This window comes from Trachinotus anak, unplaced genomic scaffold (genome assembly GCF_046630095.1).
Source record: "Trachinotus anak isolate AG129_WGS33_773 ecotype Australia unplaced genomic scaffold, CSIRO_AGI_Tana_v1 ptg000034l, whole genome shotgun sequence".
Classification (NCBI taxonomy): domain Eukaryota; kingdom Metazoa; phylum Chordata; class Actinopteri; order Carangiformes; family Carangidae; genus Trachinotus; species Trachinotus anak.
The window spans coordinates 3199910-3219592 of NW_027273885.1; the positions used below are offsets into that span (position 1 = coordinate 3199910).

At 39.0% G+C, this 19683-nt stretch overlaps 1 protein-coding gene across 1 annotated transcript; it reads left to right on the forward strand.

Moving 5' to 3' along the window:
• The first annotated feature begins 998 nt into the window (after positions 1–998).
• LOC139614442 (alpha-2-macroglobulin-like) lies at positions 999–18345 on the forward strand. The gene is made up of 36 exons (XM_071471711.1): positions 999–1127; positions 1314–1494; positions 1585–1741; positions 2737–2789; positions 3301–3321; positions 4187–4352; positions 4437–4521; positions 4634–4784; positions 5039–5156; positions 5281–5390; positions 5481–5648; positions 5896–6123; positions 6787–6850; positions 6977–7122; positions 7807–7956; positions 8393–8533; positions 8646–8736; positions 8841–8991; positions 9340–9565; positions 10701–10827; positions 11016–11137; positions 11252–11303; positions 11685–11768; positions 12175–12351; positions 12557–12632; positions 12926–13082; positions 13313–13387; positions 14786–14948; positions 15041–15228; positions 15714–15926; positions 16886–17010; positions 17282–17372; positions 17460–17528; positions 17613–17718; positions 17894–17935; positions 18113–18345. The coding sequence occupies exons 1-36, from the start codon at positions 1042–1044 to the stop codon at positions 18115–18117; spliced, it is 4365 nt and encodes a 1454-aa protein (XP_071327812.1). The 5' UTR covers positions 999–1041; the 3' UTR covers positions 18118–18345.
• The last annotated feature ends 1338 nt before the right edge of the window (positions 18346–19683 follow it).

The following is a 19683-nucleotide window of genomic DNA, read 5'->3' on the forward strand; positions in this document are numbered from 1 at the left end:
CAGAAGTAAAGGAGCATGATTGTGAAGCCCCAACAATAATCACATCATCTACATTTTTCTATTTTTTTCAGTGAAAATAAAATGCAAAAATGTCCATTCCAACTGAAATCATGCAGCATTTTGCGATATCTGCCAAAATAATCACAATATGATTAACTTTTTTTAAAATTTTTATATCGTTCAGCCGTATACTTACAGTGAATGGGAATCAGGGAATCTTACAGTACATTACTTGCATAAACTTAACATAAAAAGTGGTTGCTTATGTCTATATTTTTGGAAGTCTTATGCAAATACTAATAGTTTGGAGGTTGTGCCATTTTAAATAGTAAGCACATTTCTCACTGTGATGTAACCCCTCAGCAGAGTTTGAGGACTTTATCAGTCCACTCAGGTTTACTTAGTGGAAAAACTTTGGCCCTTCATCATGTTAAGAGCTGTTTACACGATCAAATCAAACATCCCACACTGGGTAAAGGGCAATGTTGCAGAACTCAACTTACTGTAACAATGACACCTTAAACTAACTGAGGAGACTTCCGGGCAGAACAACCTGCTAAAAATGGTGAAATATAGTAGATGATACAACAGCATCTCTGGCAATAAGATACGTGCAATATGAACACCCTAACAATATAATGAAATAACTAATTACATTACAAGCTTTATTATTCTATTAATCCTGTATGAACTAAATGAAGCAGTGGGCGGGCAAAACGTAGAATCCATATATTAAAGGATTTGAAATTAGCTTGATTTTTGTCAGTTGCTCTCTCCTGGTCTGACAGAACATTTGCTTTATCTTTTACACCTGGGATGACAAATAAATTTTATTTGTATAGATAAACTTTGATCCTCGCTTAAACTATAAAAGTTGACTTAATTCCAGTCAGCCTCATACGCACTATTAAACAACGTAAAGTCTATAAATGATTGACTTATGAGATACCTGGAAATAATGAGTGTGTGTGTGATGGTGGGGGGGGTGTCTGTATCAGGGACTATTTAACAGACTGACTCTGAGCATCACCCCAGTCAGTCATGGGTCTCCCAGGGATTCAGATGTGGACATGGACACTGTCTGTCTTCTTGAGCTGGATGTGTGTGGGTCAAGTGGTGGCCGGACCGTAAGTTTACCTGTACTGTCTGAAATAATAATAATAATAATAATAATAATAGTGAGTGTGTGTTTTAACTAGTTTATAAAAATATCAGCTCATTCTGTATAGCTGGACAGTCAGCAGTACTGGAGTTCTTCCATGTCAGATCCAGCAAGGTATCCACTGTATATGCTTCTGTTTCTGTGTCTACAGACAGTACATGGTAGCTGTTCCTGCAGTTCTTGAAGCTGGAGTTGAAACCAAATTCTGTGTGAGTCTCCTGCAGCCCAACGAGACTCTGGTCATGACCGTCACTCTGATCTCCGAAGATAAGAACACAACCCTTCTCAAACAAACAGCCAGTCAAGAGTTTCATACCTGCACTCACTTTAAGGTCAGCTCCTGAAATTCGTTTTCCCATTTCCACTTTTGGAACATGTGTCAGTCTATCGAATAGACTATAAAACATCTCTCTCTCTCACAGACTCCTGTAGTGCAGAGTGCAGAGGTGCAGAAATTTGAGGTGGAGGTCCGAGGAGACACGTTTTACTCTAAAGAACTCAGGAAGGTCTTGATCAAAGTCTATGAACCAATGACATTCGTCCAGACAGATAAACCAATCTACCTCCCTGGACAAACAGGTAACTTTGAGCTGAAGATCTATGCCTTTGTAGACAATATGGTATACAGCACTTATAGACAGGTTTACCCTTTACAAACAATTGAGCAACCAGTAAATTAGTGTTTAGAGCTAAATTTGTATGTGACACTCACCCTAAATCATTCATTAACTTTGTTAAATTCATGAAGGTTTCAACCTCTAACAGCTGGTGTAGTGGTTGGTGATCTGTCTTAAAATATGTGAAGAACTAGAGAGGAAAATGATTCATCTTCTCACGACGTTTCAGGACGAGTAAGAAAATGCTGAAATGCACTGAATTGCTGAAGCTAATTGAAAGGACTTGACTCTGGCTTTCTATGGCCTCCAAGATTTTCACCCACTGCGCACTGCAATGGTAGTATTGCGAAAGAAGTGAGTCACAGTAGGCTCACTGGAGATGAGCCAGGCTGGGCAACCTCCACACACAGTTAGTTTACTCTCCGACTTGATCCCATCTTGCTCTTATGTTATGCAACAATAGCCTCACAACATCAGGGTGGCTGCAGATTTTTGGAGCTCTCCACTGACTGTAAAACCTCAGGGCATGATGGGAGACGCCTGGTTATCACCTGATAAAAGACTCAATTAGTTTAGATGTTCGACAAACAACACAACATTTTATAGAAAGTTTTCATTTTGATTTTATTAGTTGGATTTTTCAGTTTGAGGGTTTATTCTATTAACAGAATAAATGTGTGGTTGGTGGTGTCTTGTGTTTCTTTCCTCTCTCTATGTATTTTCACGGGTATTTACTACTAATAAAATATCAAATCAAGGTTGTTCAGCTGATTTATAAACAGAATTTCAGCATGCAGGGCAGATTAGAGGGAATCATGTCATCTAACTTGTGGGTTTGATAGTAGTGATGTAATTTCTGAGTGGACAGAAGAAGCTTATTTCGTGTCTATCAGGATGTTTAACACGGCTGTGGATGAGCTGTGAAAGCCTCATTTAATCTCTTTGAATTTCTCTCAGTACATTTCAGAGTCGTTACACTGGACACCAGGTTGAGACCTGCCAGTCGTCTGGTGAGTGTTTGAACTGTCTCTCTTTTCTTTAAGATCTCGGTTGTTAACTGCTGAATTAGTGATACTGTCCAGGTTTGAATATGTGCCGCAGTGAACTGTAATATACACACTGGCAGACAGAGTTCAACACAAGTTATGTAATGAAGAGGGAGATCAACATGGTTGTCCTTTTTAACCAGAGTCTCTGTGTCTCTAATCAATCAGCTCCTGGTGAAGGATCAATAGTACAACCCAGGACTCTTAATGTTCAAGCTGTAATGATTCTAAAGATCCCAAACATTAGTTTATCATTTTGTTAAGGGAAATAAACTTGAAAGTGAGAACTATGAAATTACACTGAAAATCAATACAGATACTCAATGTAAAATCCCTTTTCACTTTTATCTGTGTTACATGTTACATATTTTTAAATAAGGAAAATGTGTAACCCAGACTCATTAAGACAACATATGATGAGAACAATATAAACCAACCCGTCCTTTAACAAAACTCTCCTTTCTTTCTTTTGCAGTACAACGTAATTGAAATTGAGGTAAGACTAATCATTTTCACACTTTTACACACTGTATACTGGGGATATTAGACTGAAAGATAAGTTTGATTCATGTACAAATAACCTTAAAACAAGATGGGACAGTCTTGTCCTGTCTTTTGTGAATTCAGCATGTAAAGGTAGAAACATCGAGTGTCTTATAAACTGACTGCAGTGTCAGCGTTTGAGTGTATAGTCCAACCTCTATAGAAAGATTTCTGATATCAGTATTTCAAAGCTCAAACATTTGGGCAACTTCTGGTTCCTACCTCTCATATTTGGCTTTACTGAGGCAGGAGCATCAAATATCACTGAAAATGCATCTGTTGTGTATAATGACCAAAAAAAAAACTACATTAAACTTTAGCATAAAAATTAATTCTTGACCTTGGAAAGAAAACTTACCTCAAAGATTGTGTATTTACAGGCTGGTTTTTTTTTTTTTTTTTTTTTTTTTTTTAAGATATTTGTCTCTTTTCCTTCTTAAATCAAGTTAATGTAGTCTGATGAAAAAAATCGTTACTCAAGGTCTACGTACTATTTTTTTTCTGGAGCTGTCAACAGCTTCCTTGTTAGATACTTTCCCATTCATGTCAGTGTTATCTGCATAGCCGTAAGCACAGTGTCTGCAACTGGCCACTAATAAACACCATGTTGGTTAAAGTTTGTTAAGGTTGCTTAATTTAAAAGCACTTTGAGTAATATGATGTTTTTTTCGACATGAAAAAAATTTCACTGTGTCAGTGTGCGGTCCAGTTTCATCTGCTGTCCTGGAGCGAAAGATGAAGAACATGGTTAGCACTGAATTTCACACACGAGCATGAGTTTCCTCCCACATGTTCTTCCCATTTATTCTATTCAATAGGATCCTAACAGTAATCGAATTGGACAGTGGCTGAATGAAACATCCAATGGTAAAATACTACAGTTGTCTTACTCCTTGAACTCTGAGGCCCATGAAGGATTCTACCAAGTTATTGTGTCATTTGGTGAAGAAAAAGTGAATCACAACTTCAAGGTGGAGAAATATGGTAAGTTATTGCCATTTATCTCCCATTCTATTTCCATCCACTTGTAATGAAGCAAGAATGTTAACAGCCATATTTCCTCCACAGTTTTACCCAAATTTGATGTGAAAATAAATGTATCTGATGAAGTAAGTATCGGGCAGGAAGACATCAAAGCTGAAGTTTGTGCAAAGTAAGTAAAAACCCTTTCTTGACAAATGACAAATTGCTTTCTTAAAAGAAATTTGAAATCTGAAATAGATCCAGTTCAACACATTTATGTTAATTTATTTTCATTTAATCAGGTATACATATGGACAGCCTGTGCCAGGCAGTGTCGAAGTTGAGGTGTGCCGACCTCTTGATCGCCACGCTGCCACTTTGTCTGTTGTCACCCCTGAGCATCCAGAGGGAGTCCCTTTAGTAACAGCCCCGTGCTACAAGGAGACAAAGAAGGTACAGTTGTTTTATTGACAGAATCATCTCTCTGCATATAAACCTGGACCATACTATATCCATATTTAAAGCTCTCATTGCATAAAGTTAAATTTCCATGTGTTTTTTGATTATAAAGCAGGTCAAGGTTCTATATTAATACATCCCAAGACAGTTCCAAGTGTTTAACCAGTTTAAAGTTTGAATTACATTGCTTAGTTCATATGTTACACGTATTTTTTTGTGTTTTTATTTAATTCTATTGTACTTTTTAGACGGACATGACAGGCTGTGCCACTTTTACCTTCCCGATGTCAACTTTCACTAAAGTACACCAAAAGGCGCTTCGAGATCACCTGAGGCTCACTGTCAAAGTGGAAGAAGAAGGGACAGGCAAGTCTTATTATATTTAATTGATATTTTTTAAAAAGAGAGTTTGTGTATGAGAAAAATACAATATGATGTATTTAAACAATATGGCACAGACAGTGTTGTAACATGGAGGCTTCTTGTGTAGGTATTTCACGCCTGCAAGAGAAGAGAATCCAGATTTCATATGTTATTGGGAAGCTGTCTTTTATTGATACACCCAAGATTTATGACCAAGGAGCAAATGTGGAGGGAAAAGTAAGTGCAAAATGTTGTCGTCATTTCTTCAGCATCTCTCCACAGAAGCCATGTGCATTCTCAGTGATACAATTTTTTTATGTCCAACAGGTCAAAGCAATTGACTACAATGATAAACCCATTCCTGACATGAAGCTGTACCTGTTGAGGGGTGAAAGGTGGTCAGCGCGACGGATACAGAATCTCACCACTGACAGCAATGGCGTTGCCACTTTCTCACTTAGCACAGATGACCTTGAAGGGGACATCAAACTCCATGTAAGTCAGAAGCCATGTTGAAAAGCTTTCATGAAGATGACTACTCAGCACAAAAGCTGAAACATGAAGTTGTTTCTGAATATGCTGCAGCTGACCAAGGTTCCACTGCAGTAGCTAATGGATATATCTGAACTGTTTCTGTACCTCAACATTTATCTTACCTATAATCACTGAACATTATTTCCAAAGTTTTCTTCTTCCTCAACCACCATGGGCTTATTCATGATGTTTTCTTTCTACAATCTAGGTCAGCAGTACACCGACAATGGGATACCCTGGTTATAGAACTCCATACTACGAAGATGGACATCATACAGTGAATTTGGCCCAGCTTCCTTCTCCTGATACTAAAGTAGTCAGCTCCCTGGAGGTGAAGAGGAAGGATAAAACACTTCCTTGTGACAAAGAAGAAAACATCGCCATCCGATACACTGTAGTGGGAGAGAGAAAGAGCTCTGTGCATGTGATGTATCTGGTGAGTGGTGGGTGAACTATTTTTCAGCTTGTCACCAGTTCTTTTTTTCAGGGACATGGACACAAAAGATATTTTAAAATGATATTCATATCAATTATTGAGATCTAACTTACACTGCAAGCCTTAAATGTGCCACTCGATGTTGCACCAGACCACCAGCATCTTGGACCAAAACAAACGCTTCGTCTGCCACACCACCTCCTCACAATGTGAGAGCAGCCACAAGAAGCTCAACTCAATGAAGTTTCTCTTTGTACATAAGAGCCAACTGAAAACAGTCCAGCCACAACCATTAGCCCACACTGGCATTGCCATCGTATGCTCCACAGCGAACAAATTCATAATATTGGCAACAGCAAGTCAGCTAAAACTATATTTAAATGGTAAAACTATCATTTCTAGAGCAGGTTGGTAGCTTTGTGAGACCAGGTCCTCAGGATCTCCAGACCCAGATTTCCCCAAATAGACTGAGTTGAACTTCTGTAACACAGGCCCTAGATCTGTTTTTAGAGCAGCTGTATTTTAGCTGAACCCCCATTTTTTTTATCATATGAACATACTCCACAACAAATAACATGAAAACAACTCACATCAGAACACCTGACAGTGTTAAATGGTTTTACTTTTACATTAATTTGTGTAATTTTCTCTCAATTCCTCCAGGTCTTATCCAGAGGAGCCATTGTCGAGCAAGGATTTAAACAGATTGAAGTTCTTGATCAATCAGGTGGGCAGAGACTGGCTTCAGTCATGAGTCTGGAGGAATTAGCCATGGCCATATAATATTGAGACTACTGTTTTATTGATATATGGAGGCATTTGAATAAAACAGACAGTTGGTTTGTTGTTTCAGTGAATGAGGGTGAGGTGTCCTTTAAGTTGACCGTGAATGCAGACATGGCACCAGACGTCCAGGTGCTGACTTACGCCGTCCTGCCCAGTGAGACTGTGATCGCCCACAGTGCTGACTTCTCCATAGAGAAATGTTTCAGTCACAAGGTGAGTATAAGAAGAAGACATGTGGCCCCCTCTGCACCTGTCAGATGTAGGTGTAGAATCAGAGTGTAACACATGAATTCATGTCATGGGTAAAACATGTCCCTCGTCTGAAGCCTCTGTGGGCAAATCAAAGTTAAGGTCAGTCAGCCATTTCAAGTGAAATGAATTATTATGAAAATGTGCAGCGTTGATTTCTGACATCTTGACTCTGAATCTTGTCAGTCCCCACAAGGAAGCACCATCCTTAGCACAACATGCAGTGGGGAATGACAATAGTAACTTAACCCTTAAGACCGCATTGAGAGAAGCTCATGTTCATGTTTGGTCCATGTTTGGTCAACGTGATTTGCACATTTCTGTCAGAATCCGCAAGAGTTTGCACCATAGGCTTTAAATAAAGATGGACGTGGCCTCTGTGACTCTGTGAGGAGTCCTGAAGCTCGATCAAGGCTTAAGATACAGACCTGAACATTATCAATTTATATATACAGCAAACACTGACAGGACAAAGTGCCGTATGGTCGTCTCCCTGTTCAGCACTTCAGGAAGATTTTTTGGCATTTGTTAAAAATGTAGAGAAGTTGGAGTAAAATACACATATATGTCATGTTGACAAGAGTGTAGGCTCTCATCTTATAACCCTAAAGTCCAGATGGTGCGATGTTTGTTTTCTGTATGTGTCAGGTGTCCCTGGAGTTTTCTCCGTCCTCAGCCGTACCAGGAGAGGAGACCATCTTGAAAGTGGCGGCCCAGCCAGACTCTCTTTGTGGAGTGAGCGCCGTCGACCAGAGCGTCCTCATCAAGGAGCCTGGGAAGACTCTGACTGCAGACAAGGTAACTGCTGCAATCAACCATGAACAGATGCCTACATTCTTTAGTTTTAATGTCCTTTTACACCATCAGTCACCCAGTGGTTACGGTTTCCTCTGCTCTCATTTCCATCGGTCCTGATAGTTTTTAGTTATTTTTTTTTCACACTCTTCCAGTTGTTACCAACATTGTTACCAACTGTATAATGCAGCTGTTCAATGCAGATTTTGCTGTTATGTTTGTTATGTTATGTAAAGTATGTGGATATAAAAATGGGATTCAAAAAAGTTTGTTTTCCACTTTATAAGTCTACCATTTGGAAGAAGGCACTGTTACTTTACATCCACCTTTCAAGATAAATAATAAATAATAAGATTAAAAATCCAAAGATAAACCCAATAATCAGGTCTTCATAGAACAAGAAATAGTTTAGAGATTTGAACCCTGTTTTTCTTTGCAGATATTTAACTTGTTGCCTGTCAGCAAAGCATCTTATATTCCTCATGAAGTGCAGGATCCTACAGAATGCATGCATGTGAGACCAAGAAGATACGTTTTGCCATATCCTCCTGAGACTAATGATGTTTATACAGTTTTCCAGGTACGTCTTACACAACGATTTATGAACAATATAAGGAATATCATTTGTTGCACTTGTAATATTGTTGTACAACTTTTCAATTTCCCTGGTTGTATGTTGTTGGATTAACAAGAATGTAGGACTGAAGATGGCAACAAACTTGATTATCAGAATACCTTCGTGCCTCAAGTACAAAGGAAGAGAATACCACCATGGCCACTATGGTAAGTATGGTGGCTGTTTTCTTCTGAATTACTAGCAATAAAACACTTCACTTTGTCAATACCATCCTCCACTTCTGGTAAAATATTTCCTGTTTTCTTTTCAGGTTATAGATTATATGACAGTCCACCTATGCTATCCAGAATGGATGTGAGAGTGGGTGCTTCTCCTGGGGCAGGCTATCCTGAGCCTCCACTAATAGAGACAGTCCGCACTTTCTTTCCTGAGACCTGGATATGGGACCTGGTGGAAGTTGGGTGAGCTTCTTTTGATGGTCATGAAATGAGAGAGAAGTAGTTTGAGTGAGAGTCCCTCTCTCTGTCTCCCTGCTCACATCTGTCTGTCTGTCTTATCTATTCTAATCTAAAAATATTGCATGAATTTCTTCAGCAACAATGGAAAACATGTATAACATATATCAAATTTCACATTTACACATTATTATGTTTACGTTACAATAACTATACTATAGTTACTAGTTTGATTAGTCCTACTCATAAATCATCTACTCACATTGTTTTGTTGTTTTTTTTTATTTATCTGAGCTCCGTAAAAGTAATTTTGTCCAAATCACAGTTTGTGTCTGTGTGTATCTGTTGATCCAGAGACTCTGGAACAAAGGATGTGTCCTTCACCGCCCCAGACACTATCACCACCTGGGAGACGGAGGCTTTCTGTTTGTCCCCTCAGGGTTTTGGTTTGGCTCCTCGTAAAGAAATCACTGTCTTCCAGCCCTTCTTCCTGGAGCTCACCCTGCCCTACTCCATCATCCGGGGGGAGCACTTTGAACTGAAGGCGACCACCTTCAACTACCTGTCCAGCTGCATTATGGTAACAAATGTTTATACATGACCTAAATGCTTATGTCAGCATGCTAACATGCTAACTTCATAATGGCGATATTAATCGCTTGATGTAATGTTCATTATTTTGATGTAAGCATGTTAGCATGTCAGCATTTGCTAATTAGCACTAAACACAAACTTGAGGCTGATTGGATGTTTTTTTTTTTCCAGGTATTAATTAATAAACCAAAGTTACTGAAGGTCAGCAAAGTTGTTACAATTGATCCTGTGGTGGACATGAATTTATGTTGCAAATGTCCTATAGTAAAATCTAATATTAGTGTAGTTAATGGGTTTATCCATTAGTTAATGGATCATTTGTGAATGAACAATACTTCACTGGTTGTCTGTGGGAAGCTCCGGTGCAGATTCAACACAAAATATGTAAAACATACTGTTAAGGTTATTGTCATCCTGCTTTTAAGGGTCGTACAGTTTTTCTTCTCAGGGAAACATCAAATATCTTTAAATTGGATTATATGCTACACAAAGTAACATAAAACAAACAAAACATAGACTATGGATATAGGAACTATACATCTGATCTTGACTTCACTCATAAACTGTCCTTATATGCTGATGATAGAATTTTATCAACTTTTAATTCATCTGTTAATTTATGGGTGTACAAGACACTGTAAATGTTTGGGTTATGAGTTGAGCTAAACAGCAACAGTCTGGTTTCTCTCACTGACAGAATTGTCATAGGTGATAACTTCAATCAGTACATTTAACAGGAACTTTTAAAGCATTGCTGAAACATGTTATTGATTGGACCAAACATTTGGCATGTTGCTCAACTTTACCCATCTCTCTTGTGGACTACGTCAAATGAAACGTTTGTAAAATCCTTGTTTTCTTAAGTAGGTCAGTTTTCGGCTGCCTGATGATTTGACCTTTGGTCTTAACTTTGTATTACTGAGGAGCAAATATTTTTTAATTTGACAAAGTGATTATCAAATTCAGTTCTGCTTTTGACCCCCAAAGCATTTTGGTTGAATCCTAGTTTTATGCTTTGTCTTAAGTTTTATTTGTAGCAACGTGATTGTATCAGTTTGAACATTTGCTTGCATTTGCCGTAATCTCCAATTTGAAAATATATTATTGTGTCCCTTGAACAGGTCACTGTGACTCCAACACCCTCCTTAGATTACACCCTCACCCCCCTCTCAGGTGACCAGTACAAATCCTGTTTGTGTGGCAATGAGCGCAAGACCCTCAGCTGGACCATGGCCCCTTCATCTTTAGGTGAGGATCCAGCTTTCATCCACAAAATGTTAACATGTTGGAGGAATTACCGTCCCTCTTTCCCCAGCTAAACTTTTTTTTCCCCAAATGAAATCTGTGAGATTCATCTCAGTCACAAAACTGAATTTTCTATATCTGAGAAAATTCTTAATCACGTTTCACACTGGGTTTTCCGATGTTTCTTTTAGGGGTCGTGAATGTGACTGTGAGTGCTGAGGCTGTGGCATCCGACGTTTCATGTGGCAATGAGATCGTGAGCGTGCCGGACAGGGGTCGCATTGATGTGGTCACACGATCTCTCATAGTAAAGGTTGGTGCCTTAAAAGCAAGTTAACAGAGAAAAAAAAGATCCCTAAAATGTAATTTTTTACATTTGTTAAAAGATAAAGACTCAGGAACTCACATTATTCCTTCCCCCCATCAGGCGGAAGGAACTGAGGTGACAAAGACCCACAACTGGCTGCTCTGTCCAAAAGGTCAGTATAGATTGAGGTTTAGACCAGGTATTTGGAAAAAGGAGAGAGAGCCAGATGCTGTAAGGTGTAGACTGTATGTCTAAAATGTAATGGAGATATTCAGTATTTGCAAAAAAGTAGCTTTTATACTCATTGTTGTGTCAGGTTCAGTGCAAGTATCTCATATTCTTTTAAATGTCATTACTTAAATTCATTTTCATTTTATCAATAAAAAGTAATGAAAGAAATGAGGTCCACCATTTTTTTTAATTTTTAATTTCCACTCTGACCTGTTAAAGTTCATGATCCACTGTTAATTAAATCTAAATGACATGTTTGTTTCAGTCCTGACAGCTTCTTGAGTCTCTCTCTGTATGATGACTGTTCTCTGTCTGTGCACAGGAGAGGCTTTGATGGAGGAAATAGACTTACAGCTCCCTGAGAATGTGATTGCTGGATCAGCCCGTGCTTCAGTATCAGTCCTGGGTAAACTCATGAATTCATTTTACTTCAGTGTTGCAAGTTAACAGCCCCCCTTCCTCAAAACTTCATATATATCGCATCAATAATAAAAACTTGCACTTTAATACAATACAGAGAGCAAAGCTATCAAGTCAAATAATGTTCACAATTGTGTAAAATTGAGAACTGGTCATTTCAGGATTATACTTGTATGTGGAACACCATGTCTGTGTGTAATAATATAATACAGTTGGAGGAATATACAAAGACACGAATATACAAAGCTCCTCTGGAAGCTTATTAACATATTTTTATACTAACTGTGTCATGACAATCCAGAATGTGTATAAGTATTTTTATCTAATCAATTCAAAATGAAAACTCAGGTCAATCACATGTTCAGTCTTAGTGAGTGTGTGTTTCTGTGCAGGTGACATCCTGGGCCGAGCCATGAAAAACCTGGATGGGCTGCTGCAGATGCCGTATGGATGTGGGGAGCAGAACATGGCGCTCCTGGCTCCCAACATCTACATCCTCGAGTACCTGCAAAACACACAGCAGCTGACCCCAGCCATCAAGGAAAAGGCCACCAACTTCCTGACCAGTGGTGAGTCTCTGTTAGCTTTATCTGCTGCTAGTTGCCTCAAATATGTAACCACTGGGAAATGCTCATCGTTCAAATGAAAGAGTACATATCAGGGGGCGCCCTGGATGCCAACTCTCTACTCTCCACCCTCTAACGAACATCTAAAATTCCCCAAAATGTGTGAATCACTTCGCTCTAATAAGCTTGTGTTTCTGTTGTTATACAGGTTACCAGAGACAGCTGAACTACAAACACCATAACGGTGCTTACAGCACATTCGGATCAGGAGTGGAAAACACCTGGTGAGAAGAACATTACGGATCAATCATTATGTAGATGCTGTGCAACAATTATCATGTCGTTACCTCGAGAGAAGAAGCTTTGCAGCAGCAAGTAGATGATGTGATTTCACGTTGTTATGGAAAAGCGAACATGTTCTTCTGCTCTGCTAATTAATGCACGTAATAACCTGGCTAATGACGTGTAATGTTCAGTTAATCATGTTGCCTGTTTGTACAGTACATTGTGCAGATCCTGTGCTTCCTCTTCGTCTTATTTGGTCAGTTATTTTGTAACCTTGTTTTGATGTCCTCAGGCTGACTGCGTTTGTGTTGAGATCCTTTGCCAAAGCTCAGTCTTTCATCTACATTGACCCAAACAATATCGATGCGTCTAAGACTTGGCTGGAGAGTATTCAGAGAGACAATGGCTGTTTCGAACAAATAGGAAAACTTTTTAACAACAGAATGAAGGTAAGCTAAAGAGTGTAATGAAAATCAAAACTGAAACTGAAGGTTACACATTAATTTTCACGGAGCCATATCCTGGTGCAGCAGACCCCTTTCATTCATAGCTCAGTAGTAACTAATTTATTACAAATTTATTTGCTGCCATTTTCAGTCTTCATGAAAGCAGTGGACAACATTTTGTTACTCAGGCGTCTGGATGTTTGAGGTACAGTGAATGTGCTTCCTCTCTACAGGGTGGTGTGTCTGATGAAGTGACCCTCACTGCTTACATCACTGCTGCCTTCTTGGAGAAGAAAACCCCTGTTGGTGTGAGTACTCTTTCCCAAGAAATATCTTATTGTTTGAGAATGTTGTTGTTCTCACGCTAAACTGCACCACTACAAGATACACACACAAACAAATCAACTCTGTACCTGTAAAAACAAGAAAAACATGAATACTTTGCCTTTTTTTTTACTACTTTATTTATGATTTCTGACATTAGAACAAGTACACAGACCAAACACAGAGCATCCATTTAGATGATTATCTAAATTAATTGAGACAAGAGATTCTTAAATAGAGCTCTGTAGAGCTTGTAAAGACAGATAAACAAACAAACAAGGAAAGAATAATCTGGTCTGCCAGAAGGAGTAACAGCATCACTCATAGATTAGGTAGTTGTCAGAAAAGGTTTCCAGACCCGCTGGGAAAACATTTGGGAGTTTCATTTACAATAACAGTCTGTTCCAGTTTAGCGACAGAAACCATCTCATTGAGCCACCTTTTAAAACATGGAGCGGATGAGAATTCCAGTCTAACAAAATTCATTTTTTAGCTGCAACCGTGCCAGGTTTAAGAGCCTGCTTTTGGTTGGAGGGAAGGGCCCTTGTTCTGTCAGAACAACCAAAGAGAGCCATGGTGCAGTCGGGCTGAATGTAAGTTCCACGCTGTTTAGAAAACCGATTAAATATCTCACACCAGAAGTTGCTTAGAATTGGACCGTTCCAAAATAAGTGAGATATTGATCCTTCAGTCGTGCCACATCTGTGACATACAGGAGAAACTGATTCAAAAATCTCACTGAGTTTAGTTTTAGAATAGTATAGTTGTAAAACCTTGAATTGGATGAATCTTTATCTAGAATCGATGGAACAACTCTGGGTGTTGGTCAGACACTGTAACACCTAATTCTTCTTAACCTTTTGCCTTTTTAATGCATTTTTCTCTTTTCTATATAAATGTCAGTTTATTTTCCATAATCTTTCCTGTTCCAACATTTCTTCATATTGTGCTCCAATGAGCTGTCAGCTAACAAATTACGACTTCAACACCTGGAACTTGTTGTCACGCGACTGTTTTGTGTCAGACCAAGAATGAATCCTGACTAACACACAATATTATGTGCACTATTACAATATATAACCTATGGCTACTTCTTCTCTTGGAAGAGTTCATGCTCTGCTGTGTTAACAACCATGTTGTAGGCATCATTCAGCAATGACCTTTGTTGGCAGTGGTTTATTTTGGTTTTATGTTGGTATTTGTTTTGCCACCTCTGTATCATTCTTTGTCAGAATGATAGATAACTGGGTTGCTGCTGCGGACACTGTGGCCCATTAGCATTATTTCAGAGACAGAAGACTGAGTTTTCTTGTTTTTAATATATTGGTATAGAATTATGTGGCTGTGTCAATACAACATACGTTTCTTTTAATCTGTTACAGGAGGATGTGGTGAAGAAGAGCCTGTCTTGCCTCAAGGAGTCCATCAATGACCTCAGCAACACCTACAGTACAGCTCTGATGGCGTACGCCTTCACCCTGGCAGGAGACATGGAGGCCCGTTCTCAACTTCTGCAGCACCTGGACACAGTTGCAGTAAAACAAGGTGAGCCGTCCTGCAGGAAATCATCTGGCTTCAGTTACTGTGACTGCAGCTTCTTACCTGGTGCCTGTTTGTTTGTTGGTGGCTGTTTTTAGGGGGTCTCCTCCACTGGGCTCAGACAGCCACAGATACTTCAGCCTCTCTGTCTGTGGAGATCAGCTCCTATGTGCTGCTGGCTAAACTCAGTGCCTCCCCCACTGCTGAAGACCTGGGCTACGCCTCTGGCATCGTCAGGTGGTTGACGGGCCAGCAGAACCATTATGGAGGCTTCTCCTCCACACAGGTACAGCCCAAACAGCAGAAAGCTTGACTTTGAGTTTAACATACAGTCTTCTCTTCTGGGACAAATATGATGAAAACCTTATTTTACCTGGTACCTCCACAATTTGATGTCAGTGATAACACCACACCAAGGACAACAGCAGCATTACAGCCCATTAACTACAAATCACATAAACAGAGCAAAGTATCCTGTTTTAAATTTACATTTTCTCACCTTACATTTTTGTATGAAACCCGAGGCTTACAGATACCTGATATTGATAAAAATAAAGTATTGTTTACAGTTATTGTTCTCAAATCTGAAATATGATCTGTGTTGTTACCTTTCAACAGTAACATTTGTTACATATCTCATATAACATGGACTCTAACACATACAACCTGCTGTTAGAGGTGTCCAGTACGTTTCAGAATGAGTGAAGTGAGCAAAGTTGTCACTGACTGTGTGTGTGTGTGTGTGTGTGTGTGTGTGTGTGTGTGTGTTAGGACACAGTGGTGGCTCTTCAGGCTCTGGCTCTTTACTCCACTCTGGTGTTCAGTCCAGAGGGTTCAAGCACAGTGACGGTCCAGTCCCCCAGTGGCCAGCTGACATTTGATGTGAACCAAAACAACAAGCTGCTCTACCAGGAGCGGACGCTGCCCGACGTGACAGGAAAGTACAGCCTGGAGGTGAAGGGAAGTGCGTGTACTTCAATGCAGGTCAGTCAGCACCGGAGCTCCAACTGTTTCTCTTTGATTTACATCCACCACCACAAACACGGCTAATATAACACCGCCCTCAGGTTGGAAGCCCAGGAGCAATACAGATAGTTTGAAAGTGCAAATCTCCCATTGTTTTGTCTTGTTTATTCTTCTCTAAATAAATGGTGAAATTTTCCTGTTCAAATTATTTTAAAAGGATTTTGTTGAAACAGTTGGGAGATGCTGAAATGGGGACAAATGTAGGAAATATATCCATTTCATTGTTACTATGTTTGTCCCACATTCCAAGGCAGGCTAGGAATTTCATCATTTTAGGGGCAATGATTTCACGCCTGCAAATAAATAACTGGACTTTTTGATTAAAAAAAGAAAATAACACAAATTACATGAAAATTGTAAATAATTCACTTTTTATTATAAGTAAAAAACACCTGTTTTAAGATGCACTATCATGTATCAATACAGAAACCAGACTCTATAAATATTTAAATATATCTAATTTCACATGATCTGTCAGCAGATACATTTAAGAACAGTCTTCAAGTGTCAAACTCACAATAATCATTTTTCAGAGCTCAAGTGTTGTATCTATAGTTTCTGTCTTTTTCGTGGGTGTGACAGTGTCCTGTTGACAAGGACTGGAGCTTGTCAAGTGGTCCTTGACTCAGCCTCTACCGTTGTGGGATCAGAAGCAGCATTTTGCATAGATGTGTGTGGAAGCTAAACTTGCACGTTAAGTATTAGGAGGCAGCAGTAGCAAGTAAAGTTTGAGAGGTTTGAGGCAGAATAATGTTCCAGAATATTGTTGTTATACTTGTCTCCACATCTCACTCCATCTAAATGCAGCAATCTAAAAAGGTGAAAATGTGATGCAGCATAAATTTCAGCAGAGGAAATTCTTGAGATTCAGTTCAGTTTTTTAAATATTAAACCTTCCGCATGTGCCTGTTTGTCAGATCTCTCTTCACTACAACATCCCAACTCCCACTGATGTCACAACCTTAAGTGTCGAGGTCAAACCAGAGGCCGTGTGCACCAGTAAATCTCACCGACCCAAACTCACTCTGGAGTTTAAGTCTCTGTAAGTAATTAACAAGCAGATTCAAGTTACAGCAATGACAGAGGAACACTGACTTGTTTGACAAACTGTCAACTGCTGTTCTGAGGAGCTGTTGGTGGATGGACACGTGGAAAACCTTTACAACTGGGTAGTTTCTGCCCAGCTCAAACATATCCTATCTGTAAACAAACCCCCCAAAGTAACAGATTAAAAACATCCATGCATATATCTAGCTGAGCTGTGAAGAACAGGGTGAAGGTGTGTACCATCACATTTTTTGGTTCTGTTACAGATACAGTGGAGAGGAGACCACTACAAACATGGTGATCCTGGATATCAAAGTACTTTCTGGCTTTGTCCCAGAACCAGAGTCTCTGAAACGGGTGAGTGAGTTGTCAGAAAAACTTTGAGCTCAGTAGAAAAAGATTTGTTTTCTTCTGTCGATGAAGCTGAGTGTCGTCTCCTCGCAGCTCGGCCGTGCAATGCTGGTGGACCGCGTTGAACAAAAGCAAGACCACGTCATGGTGTACATTCGGGAGGTGAGAGGAATTCACAGTGGGGATCAATAGATGGTGTCTTCAGATTTGTTACTGATGGTGTTTGTCTCTTTCTTCTTCCAACAGTTACCAAAGGACGCAGCCATCAAACACAGCTTAGAGCTCATACAGGAGCTCCCAGTGCAGAACCTGAAGCCAGCCGTGGTCAAGATCTATGACTACTACCAGCCAAGTAAAAATAATACTAGAACACATACACACACTCTAAACCCTTTCACAGAGAAAACTGAGCAGTGTCAGAATTGTAATGCTGAGTACTACAGGTTTTCATGTGTTGGACACATGAAGAAAGTTTGGTTTAAAAAAAAAAAAAAAAATCCCTCTCTTTTTCTTCTTTTTCCTCTCAGGTGACCAGGCAGAGACACAATACAGCTACCCTTGTGTTACAGGTAACAATCTGCAAGAACACAACAATATTTCTTAAAAAACTGATTCATGGCTGAAAAATATAAACCATGAAAAACAATAATGTCTTAAACTGGTCACATTTTCCGCTCATGTATGTGTGTAACATACTGTAGACTGTAAGTCCTCATGGTGGATTATATCTTTTTATTCTTTTGCAGCTTGAAGAGAGAAGTGTGGTCAGTCCTCCGGTTGTCATGGTTACCAATATATTTTAAAACACCTGCATTTTTATTAAAGACACGTTCTGTGAACCTTGTGAAACATCTTGTCTGTTTTTGTAGACAGACACGCACAAACCAACAGTCAACCCTCGCTTGTATGTGTCTTAATGTGTCTGAATCTAATGCATAATGGAAAATAAAGTAATGTGATGGGAATGTCCCACTAAAAACTGGTCTGGTGTTTAACTACGTGTGTCCAGTGTTTCATCCTTTTGTTAGTGCAGCTTTGCAGTTTCAGCAGTTGTGTATTTATCACATGCACTTCATCCACATACCAGAAAAAAAATGTGCAGGTCAGCTTTGTGCTGAAATATATTGAAAAGCTGAAAAAAGTGCTTTTGAATGACAATGACAATGAAACACAAAGTGCTTTACAGACCCATCCACATATACAGCTTCAACTGACTTAAGCTTTAAATAAAAACAATAAAACTAAGACAATAACAGATACTGAGGAATCTCATAAATTTGCATTGAGGAAACATAGAAGACAGGAAAATAAAGTTAGATAAAATAATGAAATACTAAAACTGAGGAAATGTACTGTAATAAGTAAAACTAGATATAAGAAGGCATAGTGTTAAATAGAGATAAAGACAAAGAAAATATAAAGTTTGAAGTGATGTTTCTGGTGAAATGTAAAACCAGGAATGCATTGACATTTACTCATTATGCAGACGCTTTCACCCAAGGCAACTTACAAGAGAGTAGAATAAATAGTAGTGAATAAAAAGCAGAAACATAATAAATAACTAGAAATAAAAAGTAGGGTATAAAAGGAAAAGCCTGAAATGTATAAATAAATAGGCAAGTAAAAGTCAATGAAAAGCCAGAGTACAAAGGTAGGTGTTGAGTTTGCTTTTAAAAATCCCAGATATGATTGTTGTTACCTCAGAATTATCGTTTGATATATACAAGCTATCCCACATCCAGCTGTAAGATATGTTTGTGTTGAATTTTCAGATATGACATATATGTACGTATGAAATAAAATCACATGTAAAAATTAGGAATGAAACCTTTTAGAAATTGCAGCAATATCATAAATTGACATATATATGTTCAGCCCATACAAATATGTGTTTATGTATGTGTGCGTATATTTTTTGACATGACATAAATACATATGCATCAATATATGTTGATAGGCCATCAGGACTTCTGTAACTTTGTGATGTCACAACAGAACAGTTACCACTCTCAGTCATGCCCAAGGCTCCGCCCACCTGGACCCACCATCCAACCTTGCAGGAAATGGATTCTCATAATGTTTAGCTGGAACCATAGACTGTGTATAAAAAAAAAAAAAAAAAAAAGTGAAGCCAATGCGGAAGCGCCTTAAACCTGCGTTCTGTCTACTGACCATCAGGGGGCGACTCCACTGGCTGCAAAAAGAAGTCCGATTGTATGGAAGCCTATGAGGAAATGACCCTACTTCTCACTTGGTTTATGACCCTAGTAAACGTTTTCATAACGAGTTTATGGTCTCGATCGCTAGTTTCAAGTCT

What these genes read in the sequence shown, in the direction of transcription:
- LOC139614442 (XM_071471711.1), top strand. Translation starts at nt 1,042, where the DNA reads ATGGGTCTCCCAGGGATTCAGATGTGGACATGGACACTGTCTGTCTTC. An exon ending in GAGCAAATGTGGAGGGAAAA is followed by an intron (nt 5,391 to 5,480) that starts GTAAGTGCAAAA and finishes TATGTCCAACAG; the next exon opens with GTCAAAGCAATTGACTACAA. An exon ending in CATGGCCCCTTCATCTTTAG is followed by an intron (nt 10,828 to 11,015) that starts GTGAGGATCCAG and finishes TGTTTCTTTTAG; the next exon opens with GGGTCGTGAATGTGACTGTG.